This window comes from Rhagoletis zephyria, unplaced genomic scaffold, assembly GCF_001687245.7.
Source record: "Rhagoletis zephyria isolate East Lansing unplaced genomic scaffold, Rhagoletis_zephyria_1.1 Rzeph_scaffold_00707, whole genome shotgun sequence".
NCBI classification, from domain to species: domain Eukaryota; kingdom Metazoa; phylum Arthropoda; class Insecta; order Diptera; family Tephritidae; genus Rhagoletis; species Rhagoletis zephyria.
Genome location: NW_016157791.1, coordinates 108,645 through 125,650, shown reverse-complemented (window position 1 = coordinate 125,650; position 17,006 = coordinate 108,645). Strand labels below are relative to the sequence as shown.

The window sequence follows — 17,006 nt, the reverse complement described above, 5'->3', positions numbered from 1 at the left end:
AATTTCAGTAGTAGTACTTCAGTTACAGATATTTTTTTAACAGTGCCGAAGTTATATTGAGTTTTATTTACTTAATTGACTACTCGACTTCTCAGTTTATATTTATTACCTTGCGTATCGTTTTCTTTTATTATTGTGGCGAATACTGCGGCAACGCGAAGCGAACAACGAGAAAAAGGCAGAATGTTCGCGGAATGACGTAGAATGTTCCACAAAGAGAAACGTCAAGTTGGATGAACACTGCGAACAGCGAGAGAAAGAGAATGAGCGAAGAACTTCAGAACATTCTAGAGTTCCCATGAGTGCGACCGCAGGTATATAAGAGCCACGACACAGCGGAGTTGGGGAGTTATAAGTCAGCAAGCTACAAGTAAAGTGAGTTGCAAATAAGCAAGCTTGTGTTAACTAGCTACACAAGTATTGTAAAGTGTTTGTTGTACAATAAAGTTAATTGTACTGTAATTTGGACGCGTAAGCATTTATTTAACAATCCAGAGTTACGAACCGAAGTATTTGGGAAATCCGGACGAGTAGTCAAGGGCTTTGTTTCTTTTCTTTTCTAGCAGATAATTATCAGGAAGAAGAAGAATGAGGAAATTGAAAGAATTACGCTCACAGAGAGCGAAATAACGAAAAAGTAAAGAAACGCAAAACTAGCAGAAACTAGCAAGTAATCAGCTGATCGGTGTATTTGACTATTGAAAGTATTTGGCGCGAATTTTTGTTTATCCATTTTGACAGCTGCTAGTTTCTGCTAGTAAAAATTTTACTAGCAGAAATTAGCAGGAGAGCCAAAAAAAGAAGAGCGTAAGATCGAGAGAGAGCTGCTAGTTTCTGCTAGTTTTTTGTGTTAAGAAACGGTTTCCAGCTGAAATTAGTGATAATTTGTGATAATTATCAGTTGAGAAACAAAGCTAAGGATAAACGTAACTATTGGTGTCAGAAGTGGGATTGTTAAATAAATCCCAGAGGAGAAACTTCTGAAAATGGCGAAAATTCAGGACTTAAAGATTGAGGAATTCAAGCAGGAGTTGGAGAAGCGAAATTTAGAAACCTCCGGAAGAAAACTGGAGTTACTATCACGGATGCGAGAGGCTATGGAATCAGAAGCCATCGACGTGGACAAATACGACTTCCAGGGTAAACCCGACGACACATCCGCAAAGGACGAGCAGAAGGATGAGGCTGCTTGTTCGTCGAAGGATGTCCAGCAGCATCCGGGAAGGTTGAAGAACAGCAAAAGGCTCCTTCGTCATCAACAGCTATGGACATGAACACGTTATTGGCTGCAATTTCATCACAGCTACAAGCGCAGAGGTTGCAGTTGTCTTCAGATGTCTCATCGCAGCTAGATGAAAAGATTACTCAGCTACGGGAGAATTTATTCAAAGATAACGCGGAACTCAGAGAGAGATTGGGTAGAATCGAGGAACGACAAGATAAAATCGAAGCGCTTATTAAGGAAAAACAGGACAAAGTCGAAGCTAAGGTGGATGAGGTTGAAGATCGTCTACGGGGCATGCAGTCGAATCGTCCAACTAATTCTACGAACGCTCCCAAGTTAAAGACTCCATCCTTTGATGGCACTATTCCTTTCCAGGTCTTTAAGCTCCAGTTTGAGAAGACAGCTACAGCAAATCACTGGAGCATGGAGGATTAATCCGCTGCTATGTTGGTTGCATTAAAAGGACCTGCAGCGGAAATCTTGCAGACTATTCCTGACTGTGAAAGGAACAATTACGATCCATTGATGGGGGCCGTGGACAGACGCTATGGTAACGAGCACAGGCGACAGATCTACCAGATTGGATTGGCAAAAATTCAACGAGACTACAGGAATTCGCCTCAGAGATCGAGAGGTTGGCTCACTTGGCTATTGGAAACGCATCTGGTGAACATCTCGAAAGGGTGAAAACCCAGAGGTTCATCACCGGAATGCGGGACATGTATACTAAGCGAGAGACGTACGCGAATCCAAAGCCAACATTTACTAAAACCGTCTCGTATGCTCAGACGCGCGAAACGGCGGCGCTCCTAAGTAGACCAGCCTACAAAGCACATCGCGTGGAAGTGTAAACACCGGACGAGACAAATCAAATGCTGAAGAAGATTATCCAACTGCTGGGCGAGAAAAAGCATGGCTCTGGAAAATGTTTTAAATGTGGAAAGCCAGGCCATTTCGCCCGCGATTGCAGCGCAAGTTCCAGTGGGCTTAACAATTCTGCAGGACATACACGCAGGGCTGAAGGAGACGAATCTAACTCCAATCAGTCGTTAAACTAAATCGAGCCAGCAGGAACGGCCGCGAGCTGGCTCTATAAGTTTAAGGGCCCATATTCTCCGTCTCACAAATTGGCCGAAATGCGAGCAACCTCACTGTTGGTGACTTGGGAAATCCGGACGAGTAGTCAAGGATAATCGTAACAGTATTATGCTACCAGTATTTGGGATCTCTTGGTCGTTTCCTGCAGCAGGCGAACCTACTGAATTTTTATACTTTTTCTCATTTCCATTGATATTCGAATCTAAGCTTTGACTCTCCAGCGGATCAAGTAAATTTTTTGAAATGTCTGGATCATTTGTATTTGCTGTACTACAAGCAACAATTTGATTTGCATGACGTTTCCATATTTTTTCCGAAGCTATGATTTTTACCCTGAATGTCTGTTGGCCTAGTTTTTCTAAAATTTTAGCTTTGGTCCAACTGACCCTTCCCGGTATCGAGTAATCCTTAACAATAACTTGATCCCCGTTTTTAAATTTGTTTCTTTTATTACCACGATAATGAACTCTCTGTTTAACTTGCTGATCCTACACCTTTTCTCTTACAGAGGTATCGGGTTTGCGATCAGCTTCTCGCATTGGGTTCAAAATATCTAACCGAGTGCGTAGTTGCCTGCCAAACATAAGCTGCGCTGGAGATACACCTGTGCTACTGTGCACCGCATTACGATAGTCCAATAGAAACTTATTTAAAACATAGAAATCTGCTTCCCTGGTTTGATACAAGCCTCTCTTTAACGCCGCTTTTATTACTTTCACACAATTTTCGGCTTGGCCGTTGGTAGCAGGGTGACCTACCGGTGAAGTTATGTGCCTAATGGAATTTCTTTCCAAAAAAATTGGAATTCCCCCGACATAAAAGCCGTCCCGTTATCAGAAACTAAGATTTCCGGCAACCCAAAACGAGCAAAAATTTGTTTTAGCACCCTTATAGTCGCCTTGCTCGTCATATTTTTGCCCATGTCGATGCACTCGATCCATTTGCTATAGCTGTCCACTACGATTTGACACCATCGATTCATAAATGGTCCAAAGAAATCAATATGCACCCTCGTCCACGAATTTTCTGGCCAGTTCCATGACTTAAGAATTTGCTTCGCCGGATCCGGCCGTAACATTAAGCAAGCTTTACAAGACTTGGTTTCCTTCTCAATTTCTGCACCTTGAGTTGGCCACCAGCAACACTCTCGGACCATTCCTTTCATCTTAGCAATACCGAGATGAGAAGCATGAAGGTATTGTACAACTTCTGATTGTAACGATCTAGGAAGTATCAACCTATGTCCCCAGAAAACACAGCCCGCATCCGAAGATAATTCCAGCCTCCTGTCAAAAAATGGGCGCAAGGCGTTATCTGCACATACACTGGGCCACCCTGGCCTTATGAAATCGCAAACCATTTGTAGCAACTTGTCTTTTTGTGTTTCCGTCCTAATTTTTTCAATATTTATGATTTCCGAGGGGTTCCTAGAAAAATAATCGGCAATGTTCGTCTTGGATTTAACTATATGTTGACTTTATCGAAGGTATATCCAGATAACGTTAATGCTATCCTCTGCAGCCTATTTGCAACCATTACTGGAGTTCCCTTTTTTAGGTCAAAAATATGATGCAAAGGTTTATTGTCTGTCACCAGTGTGAAGAATCCGCCGTACAAGAAACGATGAAACTTTTTGACACCGTATAGGATTGCCACAGCCCCGCGATCAAGCTGCGAATATCTCTGTTCTGTTTCCGATAACATATGCGATGAAAATTCTATAGGCCTTACAATGCCTTGTGCTGTAACTTGTGACAATACTGCCCCAACTCCCACCGGGCTAGCATCTACCGTGAGTTTGATCTTTAGCTGGGGGTCAAAGTGTGCTAAACACGTATTTTGTTTTAACCCTGCTTTTAACGCGGCAACCGCTTGCTTACATTGCTTGGACCACACGAATTCGGTGTTTGCTTTGAGCATTTCATATAACGGAGCACACACTTTTGCTACATCTGGTAGGAACCGACGGTAAAAACTTATCACGCTTAAAAATCCTTTAAGCTCTTTAACTGACTGTGGATACGACATGCGATCGATTTCACGTGTTTTGGCTGACTTCGGATGTAACCCTTCTTTATCTATAATATGCCCTAAGTACTCTACCCGTTTGCAGCAAAACTGACACTTATTTTTCGCTAGTTTAAATCCGGCATTTTGCAACATTTTCAAAACTCCTTCAAGTCTTTTCAAATGTATTTCTCGGTTGGGGGCCGTGATTAAAATGTCGTCCAAGAATATTACTACCCCTTCTAAATGCATCAAGAGTAGTGTACAGAAACAGCCCCCNGTAGCAGGGTGACCTACTGGTGAAGTTATGTGCCTAATGGAATTTCTTTCCAAAAAAATTGGAATTCCCCCGACATAAAAGCCGTCCCGTTATCAGAAACTAAGATTTCCGGCAACCCAAAACGAGCAAAAATTTGTTTTAGCACCCTTATAGTCGCCTTGCTCGTCATATTTTTGCCCATGTCGATGCACTCGATCCATTTGCTATAGCTGTCCACTACGATTTGACACCATCGATTCATAAATGGTCCAAAGAAATCAATATGCACCCTCGTCCACGAATTTTCTGGCCAGTTCCATGACTTAAGAATTTGCTTCGCCGGATCCGGCCGTAACATTAAGCAAGCTTTACAAGACTTGGTTTCCTTCTCAATTTCTGCACCTTGAGTTGGCCACCAGCAACACTCTCGGACCATTCCTTTCATCTTAGCAATACCGAGATGAGAAGCATGAAGGTATTGTACAACTTCTGATTGTAACGATCTAGGAAGTATCAACCTATGTCCCCAGAAAACACAGCCCGCATCCGAAGATAATTCCAGCCTCCTGTCAAAAAATGGGCGCAAGGCGTTATCTGCACATACACTGGGCCACCCTGGCCTTATGAAATCGCAAACCATTTGTAGCAACTTGTCTTTTTGTGTTTCCGTCCTAATTTTTTCAATATTTATGATTTCCGAGGGGTTCCTAGAAAAATAATCGGCAATGTTCGTCTTGGATTTAACTATATGTTGACTTTATCGAAGGTATATCCAGATAACGTTAATGCTATCCTCTGCAGCCTATTTGCAACCATTACTGGAGTTCCCTTTTTTAGGTCAAAAATATGATGCAAAGGTTTATTGTCTGTCACCAGTGTGAAGAATCCGCCGTACAAGAAACGATGAAACTTTTTGACACCGTATAGGATTGCCACAGCCCCGCGATCAAGCTGCGAATATCTCTGTTCTGTTTCCGATAACATATGCGATGAAAATTCTATAGGCCTTACAATGCCTTGTGCTGTAACTTGTGACAATACTGCCCCAACTCCCACCGGGCTAGCATCTACCGTGAGTTTGATCTTTAGCTGGGGGTCAAAGTGTGCTAAACACGTATTTTGTTTTAACCCTGCTTTTAACGCGGCAACCGCTTGCTTACATTGCTTGGACCACACGAATTCGGTGTTTGCTTTGAGCATTTCATATAACGGAGCACACACTTTTGCTACATCTGGTAGGAACCGACGGTAAAAACTTATCACGCTTAAAAATCCTTTAAGCTCTTTAACTGACTGTGGATACGACATGCGATCGATTTCACGTGTTTTGGCTGACTTCGGATGTAACCCTTCTTTATCTATAATATGCCCTAAGTACTCTACCCGTTTGCAGCAAAACTGACACTTATTTTTCGCTAGTTTAAATCCGGCATTTTGCAACATTTTCAAAACTCCTTCAAGTCTTTTCAAATGTATTTCTCGGTTGGGGGCCGTGATTAAAATGTCGTCCAAGAATATTACTACCCCTTCTAAATGCATCAAGAGTAGTGTACAGAAACAGCCCCCTCGTAGTCGCAATCGTTGTCAACTTGCGTGATTCGGCCTCGAGTTCTATCTGCTGATAAGCTATTGATAAGTCGAGTTTTGTAAACTCTTCCCACCCATGAAGTTTTGCAAAGAGATCTTCGATCCTCGGTAATGGGTACTGCTCAACAACTAAATTCGGTTTAACTGATATTTTGAAATCCCCGCAGATTCTAACCCCCCGTCTTTTTTTAGAATAGATTCTATAGGTGTAGCCCACTCGGAGAACTTCACTGGCTCCAGGACTTTTAGTTGCACCAAGTTGCTTTGAGGTCGCGTTTTCGATCAACTGCAACTTCGCTTGGCCTTTCTTGAAACAACCTAACCCCCCATCGAACAATAAGGGAAATTTTTCAAACACCAAAGGCAACCCTACACCTCCGTAAAGTTTAAATTTGCAATATGTCAGCCAAACGCTCTTAAAAAATTCCTACCTAGTAATGGTGGGCCACCATTATCGACCACTAAGAATTTTATCACTTCCTTTTTGCCTTTAAGCTCCACCAGTCCATCATAACTACCAGCCGGATGTATTGCCACACCATTATACGTTTTTAGGATAACGTCTGTGGCTACCAACTCGCCTTTGCCACATAAATTCATAAACCTAGCTGTCGAGAGAATACTGTATTCAGAACCAGTGTCCAATTCCATGCAAACAGGAATTTTGTTTAAACGTACATTTAATCTTATTGGACCATCGTTTACAGTCTGCAGTGCAAATAAATTCATTTCACAATTTTCGACAAACTTTAGTTGTGCCTCCCTAACCGTACACATTTTTTTCAAATGCCCTCTTTGTTGGCTATTATAACATTTAAAATTTCTATATTTGCATTCTCTACTATTATGGTTCGTCTGTCCACATACCGTACACGGCCTCCGTTGTTGTTGCTGCACGCTCGCTGTCTGCCTTTGGCTCTGCTGTCCACGTTGTTCATGTCTCTGCTGCTGCGCTTGCCGCTGCGTATTCCTCTGCTGCTGCGGCGGCGGTTGCTGGTGTACTTTTTGCCCTTGCTATGTACATAGGTAAACGTTTCTTGCGGTTCTTGTTTGATAGCGCCGCCGAAATGTGGAGTATATATGTACTCGGTCGTGTTCGCGATCTCTACCGCCTTCTTAAAACCACACGCTAACGTCTCCATGAAAATTTTATCGCGGGCCGGACCTTTATCCAAGCCCATGATGACTCTGTCTCTAAGTGCGTCATCCAAACACGCACAAAATTCGCAATTTAATGACAAAGACCTCACTCGCACGGCCCAATCATTTATGGACTCTATGGCTGTTTTCTTTGCGTTGTAAAATTTATAGCGCTCTGCAGAAGCGGACGCCGGCGTCTTAAAATGTGCATCCGTAACATCTACACAACTCTTGAAGGTCGTAGTTGGCTCGTTCACATTTGCGGACACATTAGGTTTTGCAGGAGTACATAGAAACCGTCGCCGATTAACGTTAGAAAAAATTGCCTTTTTCCTCTTGTCATCCGTAATTTCATTCGCAATAAAGAACTGGTTGATTTGTTGATGAAACACATTCCAGTCGTTATCTTCGTGCCGAAAATGTGGCACACTCCCAATGATTTGCGCGGCCATTTATACTACAGTCTGCTTTTGTGGGTCGTTTCTTAGCTCGTTGCCACTGTAACGTTCTTTATTGTTTGACATTGCCTACAGACTAAAACTTATAAGTAAATGGACTTCAAAAGGGAGTCGGCATACAGTTTCATACAACGCCATAAGTGTATATGTTACAAAAGTATAATGCAGCGTTTTTGCTGCATTTAAAATGCATAATTTAGCACTTTCGAAAATGTGTTTTCGAAGAGCGTTCATCATACCGCATTTAGTAAATGTACATTTACGTGAGTTCGAAATCGTATGCTTTTGACAAACAGCCGTGTTCCAGTCGCTTATATTACATTTACATTGAGCCCAAATTCGTCATTTGGGCGAGAAACCTCAAATGCGAGGCCAAATCACGCATTTCTCCATACAAATTCACATTTCCAGAATGACGCATTTCGACGCATTTACACAAAATCACGAAACAAATGCGTTCCAATTGCCGTACTATTTTATTGAACGCACTCAGAAACAAAAGTTCCACAAAAGCTTTGGTTTGTCTTTGACATTTGGAATTTTTCAAACACAAAACAAACACAACGAAATAAATAAATCTTTGAAATTTGTGTGTAAAAATTGTTAATTTATACAAGAGCTTTACACATTTTTAGTTTAATCAAAGAATAATTGCCTTTTTGTGTCCAAAAAGCGTTAACAATATAATAAATGTAGTGTTTGTTTACATACATTTTGTTTTTGTCTTCCCTTTTCATTTGATGAGAAGTCAAAGCAAATGCGGATCAAGCAGTGTAAACACCTTCAAATGACTGATTTCAAATCACGCATTTTGGTCCAATGTAAATGTAATATTAGGATCAATTCTCACGCAGAAGATAATGCGCTAAAAACCCTACTGAAAAGGAAAAAATAAATTTTAAACCAAAACTTTCAATACAAAAATTTTACTTGTTTTATCCATAACCGAACATTTGTTTGTGTATTTATTCATTTGTCGGTACGGTCAATTAAAATTTCCTCACCTAATTAGGAAACAAAACAAACAGAGTTGATCACAAATTGATCCAGATTTCTATCAGCATCACATCGATGTTGAATTTTCTTCTTTATCCAAATAATGTAAAATAATAAATGAAATCTTGACCGGCGATCACTGAAACGCAGCTAGCAACTGTATACTCGAAAAAGGAATGTTGCCACTTTTTCTCATTAAATCATGTTCGAATCGTGGAAATTTTGGAAAATCACAGGGTTGCTTTTAGCATTTACATTCTTAATGCAAAAATGGAGTTGCATTTAAGTGACGAATTGTGTGTGGATAAATGTACATTTAGGCTATCTGCACACTTGTCGTCCAATCATAGTTGCGTTATCGTCTCGCCCTGAAGTTTTGGGCCGAGCACATGCATTTCAAAGGAGATCTGCACACTTGTCGTTATCGGCAAATCGTAGAAGATGCAGAAACGGATAAGAACGGTACTGTCGTTTGGTAATCGTTGTGCACGCATTGTTTGTTTACATTTTATGGAGAAAAATTTGTGAAAAAGTTAATATTTGCATTAAAATTGCATAAAAATTAGTGTCTTTGGCTAAAATCTGTCGACATAATTAAAAAGTGGATAATTGCAATAAAATTCAACAAATGTGAGTGTTTTAACTATAAAACATGTCCAAATTATAAAAAGTCTCTGTGTGCATGCACAAAATACATTTCAGGAAAAGAAAATAAGCGATATTACTGAAAAGTTATGTCTAGAATTGTTACAGCACAGTCCATATTTTAAAAATTGCAGGTTTTTGTAAATATTTCGCGAAAATATCAACCAGAAAAACAGAAAATACCTGCTCCTAGTAAATTTTTAGGCGCCAAATGAATTGAAATATCACGACCGAGTGTGCGAAAATGTAGTCGCCATGTAATCGTTGTATCATGTTTGTGACGATGACCTAACTATGATTGGACGACCAATGTGCAGAAAGCCTTAGGGCCGGTTACTCAATGTCTGGTTAACACTAATCTCCGGTTAAACATAGTTATCGACGTTACCGACTCCCTGTTATATGCATGGAGTCGAAGTTGTCGATAACGATGTTTAACCGCAGATTAGTGTTAACCAGACATTGAGTAACCGGCCCTTAGAGTTAAATGCGCTAAATGTGCTTTTACGCATAAGCAAAAACAGCCCATAAGAGTGAGCATAGCCATAGATTACCATGTATACGTTCAACTCATGAACCAAAAATACAAGATCACGTAAGAACGCGACGTTGTATTTGTAACTGGTTTTGAGAAAAAAGTTTGCGAAAGCGGGTTCGTCAGCTGAGCGTTTGTTTACATCACAAGCACCACTATTTTACACTTTTATTCAAGTAAAGAAGAGTTAATTCAACATGACAACACATTTTAAAGCATTTTGTTGCATAATTTTACCTAAATTGTGCATTTAAAGTGGCAGACAATAATTTTTGCTAATTTTGGTTTTCGTTGTTTTCGGGAAAATTTTAGTTTGGCATCCCCCGCGTACAAAAAAAAGGTGGGTATGGGGAGTTCTCTTGATTGCAAATATATATACTTTTAGCCGCAGGAGGCTTACAGTTTTTAAGTTATTTGTTGTTAAATTTTGTAAATTGAACTAACCTCTCGGCGCTATTTCACACAATAAACACTATATTTATGTACACACTTCGGCAAAATAGTTGCATTAAAACCCCGCACAATGAAATGTAAACATATTTTTTACATATATGATGTATTTTTAGTAAATTAAGTAAGTTTTTATAGTTATCACGCCCTTATATATGTATACGCACATTGTGAATACAGAACCGTTGATTCAACCATGGCTTCACACTGACATTAGAAGAGTGCTGCCACATCTAAGAAAATAACAATAAAAGAGAATAGTTTTTATCGTACCCATTTTCCTGCTCAGCGTTGAATTAGTAGTAAAGGAGGGTATGGGGTTAAACACCCCCAATATATAGAAAAAATGACAAGCGCCGCAGGCGAAGAAAATCGCGCGATTTTATATTAAAAATTTTCATTGTTTATCGAAGTGTTGATTTTTATGTCGAAAAAAAAAAGCGCCGCAGTCGAAAATTTGTAATAAAAAAAAGCGCGATTTTTTATAACAAATTTTCATTATTTATCGAAGTATTGATTTTTATGGAAAAAGCGCCGCAGGCGAAAATTTTTAAAATATCGCGCGATTTTTTATTAAAAATTTTCATTACTTATCGAAGTATTGATTTTTATGGAAAGAGCGCCGCGGGCGAACATTTTTAATAAAAAATCGTCGCGCGATTTTTTATTAAAAATTTTCATTATTTATCAAATTGTTGATGTACGTTTTCTACATTCGGGTACTTTGAACTACAATAACACCAGTAAATATTATTTCCACCCGAAAAAAATTATACCGTCATAATCAGGAGTAAGACCCCTATCGATCTTAATATTATTATTTTTAGTAAGAGCAATGTATGTACGTATTGTACACTTATACTCCCTAATTATACGCACTTATTTGTGGTGTATTTTTTTAACGTATGGTAGCATACATTTTGTGTTACTGTCAGCCATTGTTATTTCTGCTTGTTTGTGAAATGTGCAAGCGTTTGTGAAGACATTTATAAACGCGTTTTACTTAATTAATTAATTAAGAATTGTATATTAAAGTGGAAATCTCAGGCCGGGGTTTTAATGCAACTATTTTGCCGAAGTGTTTAGATAAATATAGTGTTTATTGTGTGAAATAGCGCCAAGAGGTTAGTTCAATTTACAAACTTTAACAACAAATAACTTAAAAACTATAAGCCTGCTGCGGCTAAAAGTATATATATTTGCAATCAGGAAAACTCCCTCTACCGTTCCATAGCTACCTTAATGCGGAACTCCGGGGATACCAAACTAAATTGCAGCCTTGTTTCTTTGCTTAGTTTACTTTTCGCTCGTTTTACAGTGAAACAAGATGGTGTAGAACCCGCTAAAAAAAATCGACTTGTTTCACTCTCTTGTTCTTACGTGATCTTGTGTCTTTCGTTCATGCGTTCAACTAGTTATGGTATACTTATGTTTACACTCATGCTCAATCTATTACAGTTTTAAACGCCATTTTGGTGTACTTTATTTAAAATAACAAATAACACGTTGCAAGTCTACATTTTAAACTATTTACAAAAACGAGGAAAATTCGAGTTTTTCGAGTAATCAACATTTCGAGCTTTTTAATTAGGTTTCAAAGAAAGTTTTTGAGTAGAACTCTTGTAGTTTGAAGTAGCTAGGTCTCACTGTTGGTTTTTGTCAATTATTTGTATTTGAAGGTTTCCGATATAGCGATAGTGCCTATCATTCATCGATAGCGTTGTCAAACTGAAACTATCGATACTATCTATAGTGCCTTCGATAGTTGTGCAGCTCTATCGACCAATGTCCGACCATTTCATCGACGTGTGCGTAATCACAAAAAAGAATTGTATGAAATTACTGATTTTTAATAAAAAAGGAGAAATAGATTGTTATATACATCCATAATCTTATCGCCAAGCAGAAACGTGAATCTGAGTAACTTCCATTCACGCGCATTGGTCACACACAATTTGAGGTTTTAACATGATTCTCTTGGAAATAAATAACCGAATCGTCGAAGATACCCTTATAGTCAAATTTCGCAATGCCCTATCTGGGTAAGTAAAATTACTTTATCTCATATTAAAATTGTTTTACATATAGAAAGGCTCTTAACTCATTTTCTTTCGAAATTCTGGTTTGGGGTACTGTTGCATATTTGTGCAACGATTTTGGGATGTCTGCAAAAGGTGTTCAGCCCCTCTTTGGCAACACAGAAAGGAAAATTCTACTTTTTTTTTTTTTTGGCTATAGGAACCTAAACGATTGGTCCCCTAAATGGCAAGGTGTATAACCTCAAGTGCCAGGTTTGTAAAACGTGGTGTTTATCCTTCAGTCACAGTTTTTCCTTTATTTGTTGGTGTAGATGTCCTCATCGGTGTAAACGAAATTGTGTGAAAAAGTTTAGTTATAATCTATTTATATTTTTTTTTTTTTTTCTCTATGTACTTAGTATTTGCATACATATATATATATTTTTCCCATGATTTTTTTTTTTTGTTCTTTTCTTCATTCTTATGTGTTGGGTGCTTATATTTTTTATTTTATTTTTTTTCTAATTTACCTTTTTTTTTTCCACTATAGTGCTTTATCCAGCCCACTTCTGTGTAGGAAGTCAATAAGTTGTTTGTAAATGTGGGATTTTTTGAAAGCAGAATTTGTTTGAAGTTGTGGTACGTTTGGAAAAGCGTATACTCATTTCTTAGAGTGCTGTAAGTACTGCAGTCGAATATAAGGTGTTCCGCCGTTTCCTTAGTGTTGCACGTATTACAGGTATCTGACCTGTAATGCTGAAATTTGTTTATTACCGTATGTATGTCCTGTTGCAATTCTGTTAAATAGTTTTATGTCGTATGCTTCTAAGTTCAGTTTTTTGTTTTTAAACCACGGATTGTTTATTTTCAATGTACAAAATTCCGCAATGTCAGGGTCCCAGTTTGGTAGTTTGTTGTTAAATTCGTCTTTGGTTTCAGTCCACAGTCTGGTGCTTATTTTTAGGAGTGCTTCATTTAGGCTTAATTTAGGAGAGAGAGATTTACCGAAATCAATTGCAGTTTTTGCAGCAATGTCGGCTTTTTCGTTTATTGTTATCCCAACATGACTGGGTGTCCGTACTATCATTATGTTTTCAATGTTGGATCTGTGTAGTTTGTTGTGAATTTCTGCCACAAGGAAGTTCTGTGTGGTGTGATTGTCGAGGGCTTTGATTGCTGCCTGGCTGTCTGTGAAAATTGCTATCTTTTTGTTCCCGCTGTTGCTTGCTATTGTAGCTGCCTGAGATAGTGCAACTAGCTCACCGTAGGTTGAGGTAAAATTTCCGTCTATGTTAAAAAGGTATGAGACATTGGTTGTTTCCACGTACACTGCACATCCAACTTTATTTGCCATCACCGATGCATCAGTCGCATATATGTTGTAGCCATCATCCTTCAAAGTGTTGATTTTTTGGTTATAAATTGCTCTAAGTTGTGTGGAGGAGAAATTTTTTTTTGAGTTCGATAATTCAGATTGAAAAAGGGTAATATTGTTATGTCTGTTAAAGGCAACATTTGTGTCTATGTTGTTTATGGTTACTTTGAATTTTTCATATGTTCTACTATAGCTTGAATTTATGGCCGGTTTGTCTTGTAATTGTGTTCTTAGTGCCGGGTTGAGGAACCATTGTTTGACCAGTTCTTTAGCTGTCAGCCACACTGCTCTAGATAGAGGTGGGAGTTCGCAGGCTAGCGCGTATCGCATAAGTGTTGGGGTGTTAGGTGGTACTCCTAGACATCTCCGTAGAGTTTCATTAACGCTCGTTTGAAGTTGCTTGTTGTAACCTTTTGGTGCATTGGCGTAACTGGTGCTGGCATATTCAGCTTTGGACCGGACGAATGCTTTAAACAGATTTATTGAGGTTTTAGGGGAGATTCCTGCTTTAATTGATGTTAATTTCGAAATGAGGTTTTTACCTGGAGTTACAGCTTTTTTAATGTTGCTAATATGTACCTTGACAGTTGAGTTTGCGCTGATGGTTCTTCCTAACCACTTAAAACATTGGACTTGTTCCAAGTTTGTGCTGTTGATTGATATGTTGAACTGTTGTCGGTTATTTGCGGACATATACATGAATTTTGTCTTATCTAAGTTGAACTTTAGATTTAAGTTATGACACTTTACCTGTAATTCTGCTATTTTATCTTGTAAATTTTGAACTGCTGCTGTTTTGTTTGAGTTTGTGGATACTATGGCTAGGTCGTCAGCGAATTGAAATAGGTGCGTGTGAGGATTGTTGATTTCGTGTAGTTGGGCTGTATATATATTAAATAATGTTGGAGATAAACAGCTACCTTGAGGCAAGCCTGAGTTTATTTCTACGGAAAATTCTACTTAGTGAGGGTTATAATCCCTAAGCGCGGCCGAAGGCCGCCTACGCACAAGGTTCCCTGCAAAAGGTGTTCAGCCCCTTTTCTTCGGCAACAAAGAAAGGAGGATTCTACTTAGTGAGGGTTATAATCCCGGGTTGACTTTAGTGTACATCGACATGTGTGTGTTTTAGCAAAACTATAACGAATTTTCTAATGAAACTTTACGAAGATGCTAAAGCTGAATTAAGTCAAGAACGCAGAACTTATACTTAAACGCAGTCTGTATACGCAGAATTTTGTCGATTGCTGGGGCCCTCAGTGTTGCTTACTACAGTGTTGCCACTCAATGCCTCTTCATAAACATAAGGGGTATTCTCTGAGTCTTGCAAAGCCCTTTCACGGTGCACGGATTGCACGGTTTGCAAAGCTGTCCCATACGAAAACCGGTTTTTACCGTGCCCCCTATACCTTTTCAACTACAATTTTTCGTGCTATAATAGATTGTAGCTAAATATGAACTACCTAGTTTTCAACAAAAAACCTTAATCAATAGTAAATTTCAAATATTTTAAGCATATTTGGATAGGAACTTATAACTTTTTTACCATCTGCAAAACTGGCGAAGTGGCAACCATCTAAAAAGGAAGAAATCGGCTGACACGAAAAAATCTAAATTCCGCAGCTTTAAGCTGAAATTAGTCAAGAACGTAAACCTACCGGAACGTAAACCCGAGTCAGCTGACACGATCTGTCTTACCAAAGCGCCATGTAAATGAAAACTCAACAACGCAAAATTTTTCCGTAGTTGTAGCCCGTAGCGCAGAAATCTGCGGAATTTAGATTTTTCCGTGTCAGCTGATTTCTCCTTTAGATGGTTGCCACTTCGTCAGTTTTACAGATGTTAAAAAAGATATAAGTTCCTATTCAAAATATGTTTAAAATATTTGAAATTTACTATTGAATAAGGTTTTTGTTGAAAACTAAGTTGTTTATATTTAGCTAAAATCTATTATAGCACGAAAAATTGTAGTTGAAAGGGTAAGTTTATGAAAAGGCATTGACGAGTGGCAACAGTGTAGTAAGCAACCCTCAGGGCTCCAGTAATCAGCAAAATTCTGCGTATACAGACTGCGTTTAAGTATACGTTATGCGTTCTCGACTAATTTCAGCTTAAGAAACAGATATGTTTACATAAATTCTCACTATTTTCACTTTTTTAATACTAGTATTTAAGTAAATTAAGTAATTTTTTGCACTTCCATTAGCAAATTTTCATATAAAAAGTGCAGCTATCACTTGTACTTGCATAAATGCACGATCTTTGCAATGTTCACGTGTGATTTGGGTACAATAAATGTCTTTTATTTTATTTTTTAACTTATGAATCATTTTTAACAAGCTCGAGGCCCAGCAATTAAATAAAACGCAAATTTTCGTTCTATAGTTATTTTAATTGTTGATATAGCACGATAGCATATTATTAACTTTAAATTATTACAAACATATGTTAAACACAACTGACACTCTTGATTGTGCCTGGTCGACTAACTAGGCGTACAGAAATAAAAGTTAAACAAGTGAAATTTTAGGCAAATTAATATAAACATAAGAAGTAAACAATTAAAAATACCGTAATAGTAAACAAAAAACATACAAACAACAATACACGGAACATTGAGCAGTAAGACAATATGTACGTATATGTACATGTAAAAGCACAGCATTGTATTGTTATTCTACGAAGGTATGTTGGGGAAACGGAACGAATGTAAATTATGGAAGAAGGAACACCTACGTTGAGGATTGTTGTTGCCGATTTAAAACCAAATTGCGATACACATGTGCACAATTGTCTGTGTCTGTTTTAAAGTTGATCCTTCTCTCATTAGGGGTGTTCGTAATGTGTAACATTTCCAAAATATAGCGTTTATTATAGTTCTTTTCTTCTTATAGAATGGCGACATTATCGAAATCGGGATAGTGTCCCGTATCCCTACAGTGTGCTGACAAGGCCGTCTTATTGTCCGTTGAGCTGTTCCTTAACTTTATATTTGATTTGTGTGCGGAAATCCTTGTCTTGAGTTTAGTTTTTGTTGTCCCCACATATACTTTGTCGCATAAGTGGGACCCGTCGCCATTACATGAAATTTTGTATATTACGTCAGATTTCTCATATCTAGGAATCTTGTCCTTAGTGTTGCTATACATTTTTCCTAGTGTGTTGCTGCATGTAAATGCTATTTGGACCTTTTCTTTGTCATATATATTAGAATGT

General features: G+C 38.4%; 2 protein-coding genes across 5 annotated transcripts in view; one reads left to right on the top strand and one right to left on the bottom strand.

The window, feature by feature from the left end:
* The first annotated feature begins 12,091 nt into the window (after positions 1-12,091).
* The window catches only part of Arpc2 (Actin-related protein 2/3 complex, subunit 2), a 92,771-nt gene continuing 87,856 nt past the window's right edge, over positions 12,092-17,006 (top strand). The window contains exon 1 of one of the 2 annotated variants that reach the window (XM_017613732.1): positions 12,092-12,442. In XM_017613732.1, coding sequence (XP_017469221.1) covers positions 12,369-12,442 — 74 coding nt within the window. In that variant the 5' untranslated portion in view covers positions 12,092-12,368. The remainder of the gene's footprint in view (positions 12,443-17,006) is intronic. The other variant, XM_017613731.1, reaches the window with a different exon arrangement.
* On the bottom strand, positions 13,026-14,735 carry LOC108361170 (uncharacterized). Of its 3 annotated transcripts, XM_017613735.1 has the most exons (4): positions 14,544-14,735; positions 13,959-14,462; positions 13,424-13,845; positions 13,026-13,166 (listed from the first exon to the last, which is right to left on the bottom strand). In XM_017613735.1, the coding sequence occupies exons 2-4, from the start codon at positions 13,970-13,972 to the stop codon at positions 13,087-13,089; spliced, it is 516 nt and encodes a 171-aa protein (XP_017469224.1). In that variant the 5' UTR covers positions 13,973-14,462; positions 14,544-14,735; the 3' UTR covers positions 13,026-13,086. The 3 variants fall into 3 exon arrangements, with proteins under 3 accessions (XP_017469224.1, XP_017469223.1, XP_017469222.1); XM_017613734.1 differs by having other exon boundaries at positions 13,026-13,174; positions 13,424-14,462; XM_017613733.1 differs by having other exon boundaries at positions 13,424-14,442.

Coding starts and splice junctions, on each gene's coding strand:
- LOC108361170 (XM_017613733.1), bottom strand. CDS start 14,123: ATGCGATACGCGCTAGCCTGCGAACTCCCACCTCTATCTAGAGCAGTG. Junction 13,167..13,423: donor AAAAACTGCAATTGATTTCG/GTAAATCTCTCT, acceptor TCAGCATTACAG/GTCAGATACCTGTAATACGT.